A 16,919-nucleotide genomic window follows, 5' to 3' on the forward strand; every position below is an offset into this window, starting at 1 on the left:
CTTTCAGACTGCAGTATAACAGAGGAAGGATACACTGCTCTGTCTGAAGCTCTGAAATCATCTCACCTGATAGAGCTGGATCTCAGAGGGAACGACCCTGGAGCATCAGGAGTGAAGCTGCTCACTGATTTACTACAGGATCCAGACTGTAAACTGAAGACACTGAGGTGACTTCTGACTTCTAACACAATTATGTCAAATTTTAAACATACTGAAAAATTAAGTACTATGCAAAGACCATTGATAGTGTGATACATACAACAGGTAATATAATTTAATTTTAGTAATCAAAGTAATTACAAAAACACAGCCTGATCTCGTCAATGTGTCTATTATTCTGGAAATACCAAATAAAAATATTATTTTAAAATTACTCTACAGGTTGCTGAAAAGCTCTGCTGCACAGGAGGCCTGTACTTGGTTAAATTCAGTTTTAACTACAAACCCTTTACTCCTAAAAGAGCTGGATCTGAGCAGGAAGGAACCAGGAGACATGGGGGTGAAGCAGGTCTCTGCTTTGTTGGAAGACTCACACTGTAAATTTCAGAAAATAAAGTAAGTATTATTATTTATGCTTCACTATCAGCTGAACAAAATATTTTCTAGTGAGACTTGCCATTATTTGTCATACTATTGTTTTCTATAATTGATGAAACAACATATCTTGTCTTTTTCCAGAGGAACTTCATATATAGGTCTCATACAAACACCTGGGTCCTGTTACATAAATGGAAAGTTGTTAAGCTACTAAGCAGTAGCAGAAATTATCAACATGTTTTCAATTAAATCTTAAAACAGGATTTAACCACTAAGACATGTCAAATGAATCAATTAAAAGTCAATTAAAAGAAAATAAATGACATCTATTGAGAGATGTTACAACCCTTACAACCCTGAGGTAGGCCTAGGGAAGACTCAGGGTCAGCAATGGGTGGCTTACCAAGCTGACAGTGAGTGAAAAAGTAAAATAAATAATCACTGTAAAATAATACGAAAAAAATATTTCTCAAACGACCAAACGAGGGGCCGAACATCAGCGGTGCTAAAGAAAAGAAACCAAGTAAAACAAAACATACTTCTCTAATGCCACTTTGTATTATACATGCTGATCTACAAACAAAAGTGAACCACTGAAATACCACTGAGATTTTAGTGGAAATATGTAGACAGAGGATCGAGTACATTGCATCATGCATTAAAAATAAAGTAATCAGAATAATAACCAAAATACGTGGCACATAACAAGAGGTCATTACAGTGAACTCATATGAACCCAGAAAGCAAACTTTTGTGCACATGATTATTATTAAATGACTTTTATGTCATATCTACAGAATGAATATTTAATATGTAGCTCTGATAACATGATATTTCAATTTTAGGCTGAATAAATGTAATCTGACTGTGGAGAGCTGTTCAGCTTTAGCCAGCGCTCTGAAATTACAGTCCTGTAATGTGAGAGAGCTGGACCTGAGCAACAACAATCTGCAGGATTCAGGAGTCACTCAGCTTTCTGCTGGACTGAAACATCAACACTGTAAACTGGAGATACTGAGGTAAGATGTTCTGTGTATCTGTATTTTCCATCTCCAATTCTAATAAAGAGAAAAACTGACTAAATTAGAACACAGTATTATTACATAGCATGATTTGATAAAAAAAATAGATTATTAGATTTGTAGTAATTAAAAGGTTTATACTGTGCAAAATGAAGAAATGCTGTAAAGAATGCTTTAAAAAACATATATTTTAATTGTTTAATTTTTTATCAATTTAGAAGATGTAAATTGAGCTAACAGAAGACAAATCTAAATCACATCAATATTTGGTGTTATGATGCTTTGGCTTTAAACCAACATCAATTCTTACTCTTGCACAAAGTCAGGGATTTCGTTGGATCAGATTCAGGTGTCTTAGTTAGCTGGGGACGGAACCAGACAGGTCAGGTATGCACTCAAAGGGAGATTTATTTGTGGCCAGAACACAAAAACGTCCTTGAAGGCAAAGGAATCAACTCAGGAAATCACGTCTAATACCAAAACTTAGACAAGCAGGAAAAAATTCTGGCTAATTGCCAGCAGGTGCGGCGGCGGCATTCAGGTGACTAGGGCGTGGTGACGTCACAGAGTCCCGCAGATCCGTGACAGTACCCCCCTCCCCACGGGCGTCTTCAGACGTCCGGATTCGATGACAGATAGAAGATAGAAGTGATGCATGAAAAGAGGATGAGATCCGATATTGTGCCGGCAGGTCCAGTTCAAACGTCACTTCATTTATGGTGCGTCAGATGGTAAAAGGTCCGATGTATTGGGGGCTCAGCTTTTTACAGGGAAGTTTGAGCCGCAGATCGTGCTTAGAAAGCCAGACCTTGTCTCCCACCTGGTATAGAGGTGCTTCCCGCCTGCGGGTATCGGCCTGATGTTTGTGCCGGCTTACGGCACGGTGCAGATGAGTGTGTGCTGATTCCCAGACCCTCTCACTCTCTCTGAACCAGTAGTCTACGGCGGGGATTTCTGAAGGTTCTCCAGACCACGGGAACAGAGGTGGCTGGTAACTGAGCACGCACTGGAACGGAGTGAGTCCTGTAGTGTCCTGGCGAAGTGAATTCTCTGCATACTCGGCCCAGGGCAGGTATTGGCTCCAGGTATTCTGGTGATCTCGGCAGTAGGCACGCAGGTAGCGTCCGATCTCCTGGACCTTGCGCTCGGTCTGGCCGTTTGTCTGGGGATGATAACCAGAAGATAGACTGATTGATACATTTAATTTCTTAAAGAAACTTCGCCATACCTTGGATGTAAATTGGGGTCCCCTGTCTGATACGATGTCCTCTGGAATGCCAAAATTTCGGAAGATGTGATGGAAGAGAGCTTCAGCCGTCTCTAAGGCGGTAGGTAAACCTCGGAGCGGGATAAGTTTACACGCCTTAGAGAACCGGTCTACCACGACGAGAATAGTGGTGTAATTTTCGGATGAGGGCAAGTCGGTGACGAAATCGACTCCCAGATGGGACCAGAGCCGATGAGGAATCGGGAGTGGAACGAGCTTGCCCTCTGGCAGCCGGCGTGGCGTGCATATGACGGCACAGACCGAGCATCCCTTCACAAAACGTGCAACATCTCACGCCATGTTCGGCCACCAATACCTGTTTCTGAGAGGGTTCTCTGTCTGCCTGGATGCCCAGAGCCCGGAGAGGAGTGCAACGAGTCCAGCAAGCGTAAACGACAGGATGTGGGCACATAAATTTTCCCCTCCGGGCTTCCCGGTGGAGCAGGTTCCTCCGAGGTGGCGGCATGGATCTCGTCATCAAGGGACCATAGAATGGGACTGACGAAGAGCTCAGGCAGTAATATGGGCTCTGATTCTTCTAATTTCTGCTCTGGGGTGTGGACACGTGACAGAGCATCTGCTTTGACGTTTTTATGCCCCGGGCGGTAGGTAACCGTAAATTGAAACCTTGTGAAGAAGAGAGCCCAACGCGCTTGCCGAGGATTTAATCGATTGGCTTCTCGGAGGTATTGGAGGTTTTTATGATCAGTGATCACTTCAAACGGATGTTTAGCACCCTCGAGCCAGTGCCGCCATTCCTCTAGGGCTAATTTGATTGCCAGTAGTTCACGATTCCCAATATCGTAATTTTGCTCCGCCGGGGATAACTTCTTTGAGAAGAAAGCGCATGGACGGAGTACCGCGGGGTCGCCCCCGCGCTGAGATAACACTGCTCCGACCCCCACGGAGGAGGCGTCTACCTCTACTATGAATGGGTAAGTGGGATCGGGGTGTGTTAAGGTGGGTGCGGAACAGAAAGCGGCTTTCAGATTTTGGAAGGCGTCTCCGGCTTCGGCGGTCCAGTCAAGTTTCTTAGGACTGTTTCGAAGAGGAGAAGTAAGCGGGGCAGCGTGCTGGCTGTAACCTGCCACGAAGCGACGGTAAAAGTTCGCGAACCCCAGAAAGCGTTGTAATTCTTTGACTGTTTGCGGCTTTGGCCACTCCCTCACGGCTTGTAATTTGGCTTGATCCATCCGAATGCCGTTGGCGGATATAACATATCCCAGGAAATGTATTGAGAGCTGATGAAACTCGCATTTCTCCAGTTTAAGGAAGAGGTGGTATTGTCAAAGACAAGCGAGCACCTGCCGGACATGATGGATGTGTGTAGCGTGGTTTGGGGAATAAATTAGGATGTCATCTATGTACACCACTACGAAGCGATGTAGCATGTCCCGAAGAATCTCATTCATGAAGTTCTGGAAAACTGAGGGGGCGTTGGTGAGACCGTAGGGCATGACACGATATTCATAATGTCCGGTAGGGGTGATGAAAGCTGTTTTCCATTCATCGCCACGGCGGATTCGGATCAGGTTATACGCGCTCCGGAGATCAAGCTTGGTGAAGATGCGCGATCCTCGAAGTTCAAGTGCCGCAGGGACCAGAGGTAAGGGGTAGGCGAACTTCACCGTTTGGGCGTTTAGTTTCCTGTAATCGATGCAGGGCCGTAGTCCCCCATCCTTCTTAGCCACGAAGAAAAAACTGGACACCGCCGGGGAGGTAGACGGGCGTATAAACCCTTGGTGTAACGCTTCCTGAATGTACTCCTCCATCGCTTTATGTTCCCGGACAGACAGAGGGTAGATGTGTCCTTTGGGCATTTTGGCATCAGGCTGGAGCTCTATCGTGCAATCCCATGGCCGGTGCAGAGGTAGCTTAGTGGCGGCGGTCTTACAGAAGACGTCCCTGAAGTGCCGGTATTCAGTTGGGATATCCACTGAAGGGCAGCTTTGGGGGCTCTCTATGGAGGTCGATCCCAGGGCTAGTTCCATAGGTCTAGTGACTGGAAGGCCACGTAGACAGGCCCGTAGACAGTAGCTGCTCCACTGGTCGATGCTCCCTTCGCTCCACCGGATGTTTGGTTGGTGAAGAGCCAGCCAGGGGCGTCCCAGCACGATATCCACCCGAGAATCCTCCAGCACCAGGAACGACAAGGTCTCTTCATGCAGCACCCCGATACGGAGAATGAGTTCGGGCGAGATCCACTTCACCAGTCCCTGACCCAGCGGTTTTCCTTGGATAGTGGTGATCTGATAATGCCTGGGACTCGGCTGTCGGGGTATATGGCAGGCCGCCAGAACCTGGGAGGAGATAAAGTTTCCCGAGGCCCCGGAGTCGAAAAGTACTTGCACTGGATAAGGGCGAGAATCAGAAATCAGGGTAGCCTCATGGTACCGGGGGTTAAACATTAAGGAGTTCATTTGGATAGTACTCACCGCTGGGCGATGGGACCGGACCGGACAGGTAGGGATGGAATGCCCGGCCTCCCCGCAGTAGAGGCAGAGTCCACGCAGAACACGGCGTTGCTGTTCGCTGGTGGAGAGGTGGTATTCGTCCATCTGCATAGGCTCCTATGCAGGAATGTCCTCTTGGGGTGAGGTGTCAGACGTATAGCGTCCCTCAGCACTGACCGCGGTGAGATGTCGTGCCACACTCTGTGCCTTCAGCATGAAGGCTTCAAGGCTGGCGGAGTCATCATAAATGGCCATCTGCCGTCGGACCTCGGGCCGTAAGCCTCGCCAGTAAGCCGCGAGTAGCGCCGTGTCGTTCCACCCACTAGATGCCGCGAGCGAGCGGAAACGTAGCGTATACTCCCGGACAGTCCTCTTGTCCTGCCGCAGGGAAAACAGCTCGTCGTGGACCGAAACGGCGGACGCGCTCGCGCCGAAGACTGCCTTGAATTGCGACTTGAAGCTGTCCAGGGAGGCAAGGGTGGAACTCTCAGATGTCCATAACACCTCCGCCCAGCGTCGAGTCTCCCCTGAAAGTAAGGAGAGCATAAACACAATCTTTGCACCATCGGTGGGGAACTGCTGAGGGACCACCTCGAAATAGAGCTGACACTGCATAAGGAATCCGGCACACTCCGATGCTTCCCCTGAATATAACGCCGGTTTGGCCACGGGACAAGCCGGAGGAGCCGCAGCGGCCTGTATGGTCTCCTGCAGCGAGATGGCCAATTCCCTGAAAGGGTTGGGAGCAGGTGGCGGTCCAGCTTGTGGTGGCTGCGGGTCCGGTGGGGAAGGTTCACCGGCATGTGGGACTGACATTCTCCAGGTAAGTGGCCACTGCTTTCTTACAGTTTGGGGCGAGTATTCTGTCTTAGTTAGCTGGGGACGGAACCAGACAGGTCAGGTATGCACTCAAAGGGAGATTTATTTGTGGCCAGAACACAAAAACGTCCTTGAAGGCAAAGGAATCAACTCAGGAAATCACGTCTAATACCAAAACTTAGACAAGCAGGAAAAAAGGCTGGCATCAAGCATAACGTGACACTCGAAAACAGACGCTAATACTTGCCGCTGATTCTGGCGAGTTTGGCCTTTAAATACAAATTCTGGCTAATTGCCAGCAGGTGCGGTGGCGGCATTCAGGTGACTAGGGCGTGGTGACGTCACAGAGTCCCGCAGATCCGTGACATCAGGTGTATGATCAACCAATTATACCAAGTCGGTGCTAATGATAATCAATTTCATATGTAAGTTGAGACACAATCATTATGTTAATCAGCTGTGTAGGAGTTTAAACTGGGTGAGGAACAGACAAACTCTGCTACTAAAGCCTCGTTCACACTACAGGATTTTAAGCCCGATTTAAGCCCGATTTGCAAATTAACGAGCTCGCCGACAGATCGGTCTGTGATCGTGGGAAAATCAGCGGGTGATCAGCGCTTGGCAATCTTTGTGTGAACAACTCAACGACACATCAAAGAGGCTTGCTGACGCGTCGCTGACACCTCGCAGACAAAATCCAGATATCTGGCATGTTAAATATCTGGGACGGTCGGCCAACTCGACATCATGTGGTGTCAATTGTAGCTACGACCTCCAGCCAATGAGAGAGCAAGTCAACAGAGTTGAGGTCACTGGAAGAAAAGCAGCAGCAGCAACATGGTTTCAAAAATAGTGTGGACACAACATTTATTTTAATAAATTAACATTTATCTAGAGCGAGACTCCTGCCGACGTCCATTTTCAAAACAAACCTCTACCGAAAATCTCGCGTCATTTCCGGATCCACCTGTCGCGTGTGTTTTCGTGACAAAACGTGGTTTGGGGACGGCGTTGAGGCGTTGGGTGACAAGAGTTGTTGTCAGATGGTGTGGTGTGAGACCACCTCTTGTGGATCATTTACAAAGCGTCGCATAGTGTGAACACCACAAGGACAAAAAGACATACAGTAACGTCATGTAGTCTGAACAGCAAAGCGATCTGCCGACGGTTAAAGTCTTGTAGTGTGACCAGGCCTTAAAATGAAGTTGTGGAAGACAATTTCATGTAAAGAGCATACACCATAGCAAGACTGGGTACAGCAACAACACATAAGGTAGTTCTACTGCAACAGCAAGCTCTCAACAACCCTGAGGTAGGCCTAGGGAAGACTCAGAGTCAGCAATGGGTGGCTTACCAAGCTAACAGTGAGTGAAAGAGTCTAAAAAATGCTAATCACTGTAAAATAATACAAAAAGTATATATAACCATAGCAAGACTGGGTACAGCAACAACACATAAGGTAGTTCTACTGCATCAGCAAGCTCTCTTCCAGGCATGTATTTTAAAGCAGACTGGGGTTTTCAAGATCTGCTGTTCAAGCTATATTGAAGAAGCAGAAACATTGAGTACTGTAGGTTGAGCAAAGAAACATAATGCAGCAGATAAAAGACACATCATGCTTACTTCCCTTCCACAGAGGAAGTTATCCTGTAGTGCCAGTCTGTCTGGGATTACATGAAAAGACAGAAGGATTTGAGGCAGCCAACATCCACTGAAGATCTGTGTTTAGTTCTCCAAGATATTTGGAATAACCTACCTGCTAAGTTTCTTAAAAACCTGTGTGCAAGTGTACCTAGAAATATTAATGCTGTTTTGCAGGAAAAGGCTGGTCACACCAAATATTGAATTGATTTAGAATTCTCTTCTGTTCCTTTGCTTTCCATTTTGTTAATTTATAAAAAAAATTATTCTTACTTAAAGTAGTAGCAAATGTAATATTGGTGGAAATTTATTAAAATATTGCATTCTTATGTAATAAATGACATCAAATCTGTTCACTGTACTCCGTCTGTCTGTCTGCAGACTGTGTAACTGCAGTGTATCAGCTGAAGGCTGTGCTGCTTTGGCTACAGCTCTGGGAGAAAATCCCTCACATCTCTTAGAGCTGGATCTGAGCGAGAATAAAGTAGGAGACTCTGGAATAAAGCAGATCTCTAATCTACTACAGAATCCACACTGCCTCCTAGAAAAACTCAGGTATGTCAGTGTCATTAAAGCAGTGAATTATTGCAATATCTGTTTATTAATTACAACCAGGTCATTTGTACAGGCTCCATTCAGTGACACCCTATGGTTAATTAATTAACAATAAAAATCGATTCAATTCACAGTTTGTATACAGTGTCACACATCTTAATGCCTAAAATTATATGTATTTATTTTGTAAAATATTTGGGATATTCAGAAAGAAAATTCAAAGTAATTTTCTTTTTTTCAGTCTAATGAACAATAATATCAGAGAGGAAGGATGCACTGCTCTGGCTGAAGCTCTGAAATCATCTCACCTGATAGAGCTGGATCTCAGAGGGAACGACCCTGGAGCATCAGGAGTGAAGCTGCTCACTGATTTACTACAGGATCCAGACTGTAAACTGAAGACAATGAGGTGAACAGCTATTATTAAATCATTACATTACATTACATTACATATCAGAACTTGATAACATTCTAGATAACATTCTAACATTCTAGAAAATATGTTATATCCTATGGTCATATAAGACTTCCTCTTCATAAATAATCTGTTATGGACAAACTTGCTAACACATCCAACAAGATTTTCAAAATAATGCTGTAGTGCCACAAAATAGTTATATAACTATAATAAAGTTAGTTTTGTATTTGCATTTAGTAGTTTTTTATTATTTCATCAGCCTTTAATCAGTGTTTAAAATTGTTTAATAATACAGACTTGTACAAAATTTCAGTTTCATCTAAAAGTTAACTGTTAAAGAATTCTAGCTCTGAACTTAAAATGTAAGAAAAATTAAGAAACTGTTGGTAATTTTGAGAGTTCCTTATGATTTCCCATTGTTTTCTTCTTCCTTTCTTTCTCTGCAGGTTGTTGAAAAGTTCTGCTGCACAGGAAGGCTGTGATTTACTTTCTAGAGTTCTGGGAGTGAACCCCTTACTACAGAGAGAACTCAATGTGAGTGAGAAAATATCTGGAGACTCCCAGGTGAAGCAGCTCTCTGCTCTACTGGAGGATTCACACTGCAGACCAGAGATACTCAAGTTAGTGTTTATCACTTATTTACATTTAAACACTGGAGTCTATTCCTTTTGGAATGGAATAACTGTGTATAATGTCATTAATGAAATAGTTTACTTTACTTTTAAACTATATATTTTACATTAAAACAATATAAAACTAGATTTAAACAGAAGACTGCTCTTCCTCGTTGTCTTTCTGTATCCAGGGTAAATAACAGCAGGATGACAAATGAAGGTTGTGCTGCTCTGGCATCAGCTCTGGGTTTAAACCCCTCACACCTGAGAGAACTGGAGCTGAGTGGGAATAAACTGGGAGGATCAGGAATGAAGCTCTGTGGTGTGCTGAAGAATCAACAATTCAAACTGCTGAAACTGGGGTAATGTCATCATTTAAAAATAAAATTATTAATGGCAGAAAGAGCAGAAGACTTTAGAAGGCATTCTAACAAAATATGTTTAGTGTTAGTTTTTGAAATGGCCAAATGCAGTTGTGTTAAAAATAATAGCAGTCCAACATTACTAATGAGATCAATCACTGTTTTTGGTAGAAATTATATTTCTACATGGCAAATAGTTTACTAGTAGGTGTAGCAGAATAATAGAAAACTAACAGACCCAACAGTCATGACATGCATGCTGCTGATTCTGTGTAATTGAATCATTTATTGAAAGGGTTGTGTTAGCAGTGTGGAGTTCAATTAGTAAGGTAATTTATTCTGTGAAAAAAACTGGTGTCAAACATTTGGCCCTTATTAAGGCAGCATATATATCATGCTGGTTATAGTGCATTTCTAAAATGAAAAATAGGTTGTTCCAGACATTGTTCAGAAGATCAGTGTACTTTAATTAAAAAGTTGATTGGAGAGGGAAAAACATAAAAAAGTGCAGAAAATGATAGGCTGCTCAGCTAAAATGATATCAAATGCTTTAAAATGGCATCCAAAACTAGAAAGATATGGAAGAAAATGGAAAACTATTCGAATGGATTGAAATATTTGAGCCACAGTACACTGGGAAGACAGTGAAGCATGGTGGCACACACATCATGATCTGGGGACGTTTCTCATACTATGGTTTTGGGCCTATTTATTGCATACCAGGGATCATGGATGGGTTTGAATAAATCAAAATACTTAAAGAGGTCATGTTGCCTTATGCCTAAGAGGAAGTTCCCTTGAAATGGGTGTTTCAACAAGACAATGAAACCAAACACACCAGTAAGTGAGCAGTATCTTGGTTCCAGACCAACATGATTAACATTATGGAGTGACCAGACCAATCCCTGGACCTTAGGCCAATAGAAAACTCATAGGGTGACATCAAAAATGCTGTTTCTAAGGCAAAACCAAGAAATGCAGAGGAATGGTGGTATGTAGTGCAATCATGGGCTGGAATATCTGTTCACAGGTGCTAGAAGTTGGTCGAATCCATACAATACAGATATGAAGCAGTTCTCAGAAACAGTGGTTATACAATATTAGTTCAGTGATTCACAAGAAAGCTAAATCTTCAAGCATTTTTTAGTTTATACAGTAAATGTTTTTGTAAAGAAAAATGCAGACATTTATTTTTTTTGTTAGAAATATTCTTTTTTATTCACTTTCTGTAAAATAATAAATTTGATAATTTTTTCTTTACGTTTTGATTTAGAATAGAATGTACAGCATTCCCAATGCATGTGTGTTTATGGAAATAAAAGCTATTATAAGCATTTTGAGCTTTACTCACTTTTTGAATGCACTGCTATTATTTTAAACACAGCTGTATATGCAGTATTAATACCATTTATACAAACAATATTTATTAGCCTATAACCACCAGCTGGATTAGTCTTTGTATTAAAACTATAATAGTGAATATACTAAAAGTATACTAACAGAAAACCTTCTAGAAATGTTATAAACACTGGTCACAAACTAGCAGTTAATCCAGAGGTAATAAGGTCCTACAGGTTAAAGAAGTGACAGAGTAAAAGAGTAATGTACAGTATGTAACTGTGAGATTATTACATACTAGAGCAGGAAGTGCAGATAACACCAGCAAAAAATCTTAAGGATACAAAGGCAACAGAGAGGTATATAAAGATATGATAAGATATGATCTCTCTCTCTCTCTCTTTTCCTCTCTCTCTCTCTCTCTCTCTCTCTCTGTAGGTTGTGTAATTGTAGTCTCACTGAATATGATTGTGCTGCTGTTGTATCAGCTCTGAGAACAAACCCCTCACACCTCAAGGAGCTGGACCTGAGTGACAATACAATTGGAGACACAGGAATGAAGCAGATCTCTGATCTACTGAAGGACTCAAACTGCACTCTGGAGAAACTGAAGTAAATTATTTTTAGGATTTGTTGGAAAAAAACAAATGACAATTTTAAAAAAAATTAAAATTGATTATCTGGCATTACATTAAGTTAGTACTTTTTACTTTTTTGATCCCTGTATTACAGCCTGCTTCATTATTTCTTTTATTATAATGAATTATTGTAATCTGTAATAAGTATTGGAATCTGATGTCAAATGTGACAGTCCCTGTGCTTCTCTTAAATAATGGTTCTAACTCTTATCTACTGGCCTGAACTAAAATTACTATTAGTCACAAACCCTTCAGTGATGCTGTACTGTCACTGTCATGTCTCTGTCTCACTGTGAAATGTCCTTTATTCATATTTTCTTTCAGACTAAATAACTGTAGTCTCACACAAACACAATGTGGTGATCTGGCTAAAGCTCTGGAATCAAACTCCTCATCACCTCTGAAAGAGCTGGAGCTCAGAGGAAACTACAGGGTGTCAGATTGGAACATTTTTAGATATTTTCTAGAGAATTCAGACTCTAAATTGATTGTGAGGTGAGTTTTTTACATTTTGTACATAACAAAGATCTTTTATCTTTTTTATAGTTCTGCACACTTTTGCATTTGGAAATAAATGAATCATAGCCAAGTCCCACCCTCCAGTTAGATCCCACCTATCACACGACAACATCCACCCAGACACCAGGGACACACTCAGAGGAAACCGCTTGTACATGCATGACCTAGTGTGTCTGAGAGAGTGTATGTCACATCACCAGGCCTCAGATTATGGCCAAGTTTGCTCCTTGGACTTGGGATTTGAACCTGCAAACTCTAGACAATAAAGCAAATGATTTTCAGTTCAATCATTTTACTGATGTTATGTTCTGGGAAAATCCTTCACCTGATCAAATGTATAACATTTAGAAATCTACAGTGTGATAACACTCAGGACAGACAAGTAGAGTTCAAATGCAGAGTTTATTAAAATACAACAAAACAAAATGATTGAGTCAGGAAAAAAGGTTAAAATGCTAAAGAATCCATGTGATTATTTTTGTCCTTTGGATTTGTTAAATAAAAGAACAGAATGAAAACATCAAAGCCAAGAAAAATGCGTTAACATATTTACAGTATCTGAGTTAACTAGCAAGATTTTAGGGATTCTTTAGACAGACCGACCAAACCCAAGCCAAGTAACCTAAAATAAAATAATTTCCACATTGTTAATGCTGATCTATCAAAGTATATTACTGCGATTCCAAAACCACCTCACATTTTTTTATATGAAAGTGTGTGAAGTTTACTTACATGAGACAGATCTTGAATATTAACAAAGAACACAAAATCCAGCTGCTGTCATATTTGTGCTGGTTCATATCATTTATAAGCAGGATCTTTTGGGGAAAAAGATCCAGACTCAGAACTTTGGTATCAGCACTGTAATGTCGTGTTTTCTGTCTACAGAATTTTGAGTTTTGAAGCAGAAGAGGTCTGTGCTTCTCTGACTAAAGTTCTGGGTACAAACCCCTTACTGCAGAGAGAACTGGATCTGAGTGGGAAAATATCTGGAGACTCAGGAGTGAAGCAGCTCTCTGTTCTACTGAAGGATCCACACTGTAGAACTGAGAAACTCAGGTGTGTGGTCTGATTCCTCACCTGGTGTTTTTGTTTGTGCTCACATTAAATACTTAAAGATATTACACTGTACACATTATCACTCTAGTATTTCTTATACATTGGAATTAGTTTTGATGGTTAATCTTGTGGGTTGTTTAAAGACATTCTCTCAGCTGTGTTCTCTGTCTGCAGGCTGAATAAGAGCAGTATTACACACAGAGGCTGTACTGATCTGATATCAGCTCTTACTTCAAACCCTTCACACCTGACAGAACTGGACCTGAGTGAGAACACACTGGGAAATTCAGGAGGGATTCAGATCTCTACTCTACTAAAGAATTCATCCTGTAAACTCCAGAAGCTTCTGTAAGTTAACAGTATACATTACTAGATCAATGACTTTTTCTTCACAAAATGTTTATAAGTAGCATGTGGGACTAGATTAGTCAGAAACTCATTCAGGAGTAAATTTTTCAATAACAATGACTCTTATTCAATAATAAACAGATTAATGAAGAATGTATGTTACATGAAAGCCTGTTTTGCAAGTTTTCTACAAAAGCCTTTATTGTCAGAGATTTGACCTAATTTATAAAAGAAATTATTGTTTTGGAAGTAATCAAAAAAGTTATATAATAATCATATAAAAATTGTTAGATGAAAATTATAAGAAAAAGGTACATTATCAATGAAATAAACTCTTGTATAGCAAGTTGTTCTTTGAGGACAACTTAAATGTAATTTCTAACACATATACTGTATTTAAAAACAATATGAAGCTATTACAGATATTATTGTGCTCATTTACTGTGCACCACTGAGTGAATAAAATAATGTTGGAAAATAGAAAAATAAAACGATGAGGGCGTTGAAGATCTTAATGAAGAAGAAGAAGAAAGTACATAAAGTACTTTGGGTGTCAAATCCTGCTCAAACATTTTATACAGTCTTTCCTGTGTGTAATTTAAATGAGTTTCACTTTAAATGTAAATTATTGTAAGAACTGAGTATCACCCAAATGGCCAGGTGATAATGTCGTCTAGCTGGATGTCCTTAAATGGTAATCACGATCACATACACCTTTGCTTGGTATTGTTATAGATGTTATTACCCATATGGTTGGGCAATACTAAATGGTGATCACAGTCACCTATATCCTTTGTTCAGTGATGGTTCTTCATGTCTTGCTGCTGCTCCCATACTAATAATTGATTAGATTATTGATTAGATGCCCAGTGGCTGTGAAGCCCTGCAGATGGTTAGCCTCTTTCGGCCCCCAGAGAATTCTTACCCGTCATTGAGACATCACCTCACGTTGGTTATGGCTCCATTCCACTAGGCAAAGTTATCACAATGTTTGTGTTCTGTGTACAAATATTTCCTGGGTTTGGAGCAGAGGAGTTCAGACCCCATCACAGCCAATGGTAATGTCCTATATTAATTATTAAAGTATCTTTAATCTGATGTCTCAATATGGAACACATACAATTTAACATAACGCATTGGCAAATGATGAGAAAAGTGCATACACAAATGTCAAACTCAAATCAGAGTAAGCAAAAAACTGTTACCATTATGCCTTTGTTTAGTTAAAACGTTGTCCTTTTCCACAAAACCTTGATGTGCCGTGACAATGTGGTTATCTTTCCTTTGCATTAATGACATTAATGGGGACTATGCAAAATGAAGTATGAGGACTTGGTATCAAGTCCAAACCACCTCATAATGACCTCTTCAGAGTAGGTGGACCCTTTCCAGCCAATACTTCCTTCAAAATGGGGGTGATTTCCTGTTGTTTGATGGAGGCAAACTGTGTGCAGTACAACTGTTTCTGCATAGTTTTGAAAGCTTTTTTATTTTGTTGAGCTATGACAGAGAGGGCAGATGCAGTGGTCTGAACATCCTGGATGGTACCTTTTCTTCACTTAGTCCCTCTTGCAGATCTGTTTGCAGAACCTGTTGTCCAATAAGAGCTTTTGGTTTAAGTTTATTCTGTTTAAGTACCTAAGCACTTATCCACTTGGAGATGCCTAAACCTATTCTGGTGGCTCCAAGCATGCTGTCAACAAATCCTAGCAGCTTTCATCTAGAAGAGATACTCTCTATGTGATCTTCTGGATGGTCTTCCCGTGTCTACTCTGTGGATGAGCTGGTAGCTATGGCTCCATGGTATGCTGTCGTGGTATCCTTGTACATTTCAGTCACGCTCTCTCCCCAGCATTGCTCATCCCTGTCTGGAGACCAAACTGTTAGATTTACTAGTACTGGAATGTGGGCCCATTGGAGGTTGTTGATCAGCATCCCTGGATATGGTCTTATCACCACGTCAAAAAGGCGGGGCTGGATGCAGTTATGGGCATTCTTGCATCGTCACCATCACAGGAGGGACCACTGCTAGGACCAATCACCCCATCTCAGTATCTTTTAGTCAGGAAGATCTGAAAATAACAAAAAAAATGCAAATGAAAAATCCCGCTTCCCCCCTTTTTACACAGCACAACAACAACAACAACAATAACAACAAGATACTGATACACATATAGCACATTTTCCTTATTTTTCCATTAGACATGGCCCTGTAGGATTACCATCTGGACCTTGGTATGGATTCATCTGGTCAATGTGAAACCATTTCTTTACTGTGCTTTTATGTACAATTCTCCTTACTGACATTAATATACTCAGGATTTGGGGCCCAATTGGGGCCATTCTCTAACACCATTTTTCTAAATGCGGTTTTCAGTGTTCAGTTCAAGCTTTCTACCCCCCTGAAGATTGTGGTTGGTGTGCTATATGAAGCAATGTTTTATTCCTAGCAGTTTTGCAAGATCTGTATGAATTTTTCCAGTGAAATGGGTGCCTTTATCACTTTCCAAACTTAAAGGAAGGCCAAATCTACAGTAGATTTGTTCCCAAAGTACTCGTGCTGTGTTAGAAGCTGTGTCAGACTTGATTGGGAATGTCTCAATCAATTTGCTAAATGTGTCAATAACCACTAGTATATATCTGTATCCACCTTTTGCTGCAGGTAAAGGACCAATGTAATCAATCTGGAGGTTTGTCCATGGGCCTTCAGCAAGGCACATAGGTCTTAAAGGGCCCTTCTTTTTAACTCTCGATGGATTGATTTGAGCACACTTTAAGCAATTTGCGCAGTAATCCTTTACATCCTTATCCATACCTGGCCACCAAAACATATTTGCTATCCTGTCTTTCACCTTTGTTTCACCTAAGTGTCCCCCCCGATTGGAGTGTCATCACTTTTGTACAGTAATATGTTATCATGTACCAGTAAATGTGCAACATACTGAGCAAATGACCATCAGCAATCTTTTTTGTTCATTCTTTTTCAGTCTGACTGCTTCTGTTATTAAGGGATCACTTTCTTGAGCGCTTTTGGGATCTAATGGCTCTCTGATGTTGATGGTGGCAATTAGTTTTTGCTCTGCATCATCTAAAAATGTTAGTCCTTCCAATGCAGCTTTTTTGCTAACTCATCAACTGCCAAATTACCATCATCATGCTTGTCTGTCCCTTTCTTCTGGTGTGCTCTGACTTTCAACAATGCAATTTTACAGGTGCTATTCTTTACAGCTGACCACAAAGCCTGAATTGGACCACAGTGAGTCAGAGGTTGACCATCAGTACTAGTAAAACCCCTTTTCTGCCAAATCAGCAAATATTCTGTAAGAGAA

General features: G+C 41.3%; 1 protein-coding gene across 1 annotated transcript in view; it reads left to right on the plus strand.

Annotated features, from left to right (window-relative positions):
- The window catches only part of LOC131351815 (uncharacterized), a 226,357-nt gene that overhangs the window by 118,250 nt on the left and 91,188 nt on the right, over window positions 1-16,919 (plus strand). The window contains exons 34-39 of the mRNA XM_058387420.1: window positions 9,159-9,332; window positions 9,518-9,688; window positions 11,465-11,638; window positions 11,989-12,159; window positions 13,072-13,242; window positions 13,417-13,590. Of these exons, the coding sequence (XP_058243403.1) occupies window positions 9,159-9,332; window positions 9,518-9,688; window positions 11,465-11,638; window positions 11,989-12,159; window positions 13,072-13,242; window positions 13,417-13,590 (1,035 nt within the window). The remainder of the gene's footprint in view (window positions 1-9,158; window positions 9,333-9,517; window positions 9,689-11,464; window positions 11,639-11,988; window positions 12,160-13,071; window positions 13,243-13,416; window positions 13,591-16,919) is intronic.

This window comes from Hemibagrus wyckioides, linkage group LG04 (genome assembly GCF_019097595.1).
Source record: "Hemibagrus wyckioides isolate EC202008001 linkage group LG04, SWU_Hwy_1.0, whole genome shotgun sequence".
In the NCBI taxonomy this organism is placed as follows: domain Eukaryota; kingdom Metazoa; phylum Chordata; class Actinopteri; order Siluriformes; family Bagridae; genus Hemibagrus; species Hemibagrus wyckioides.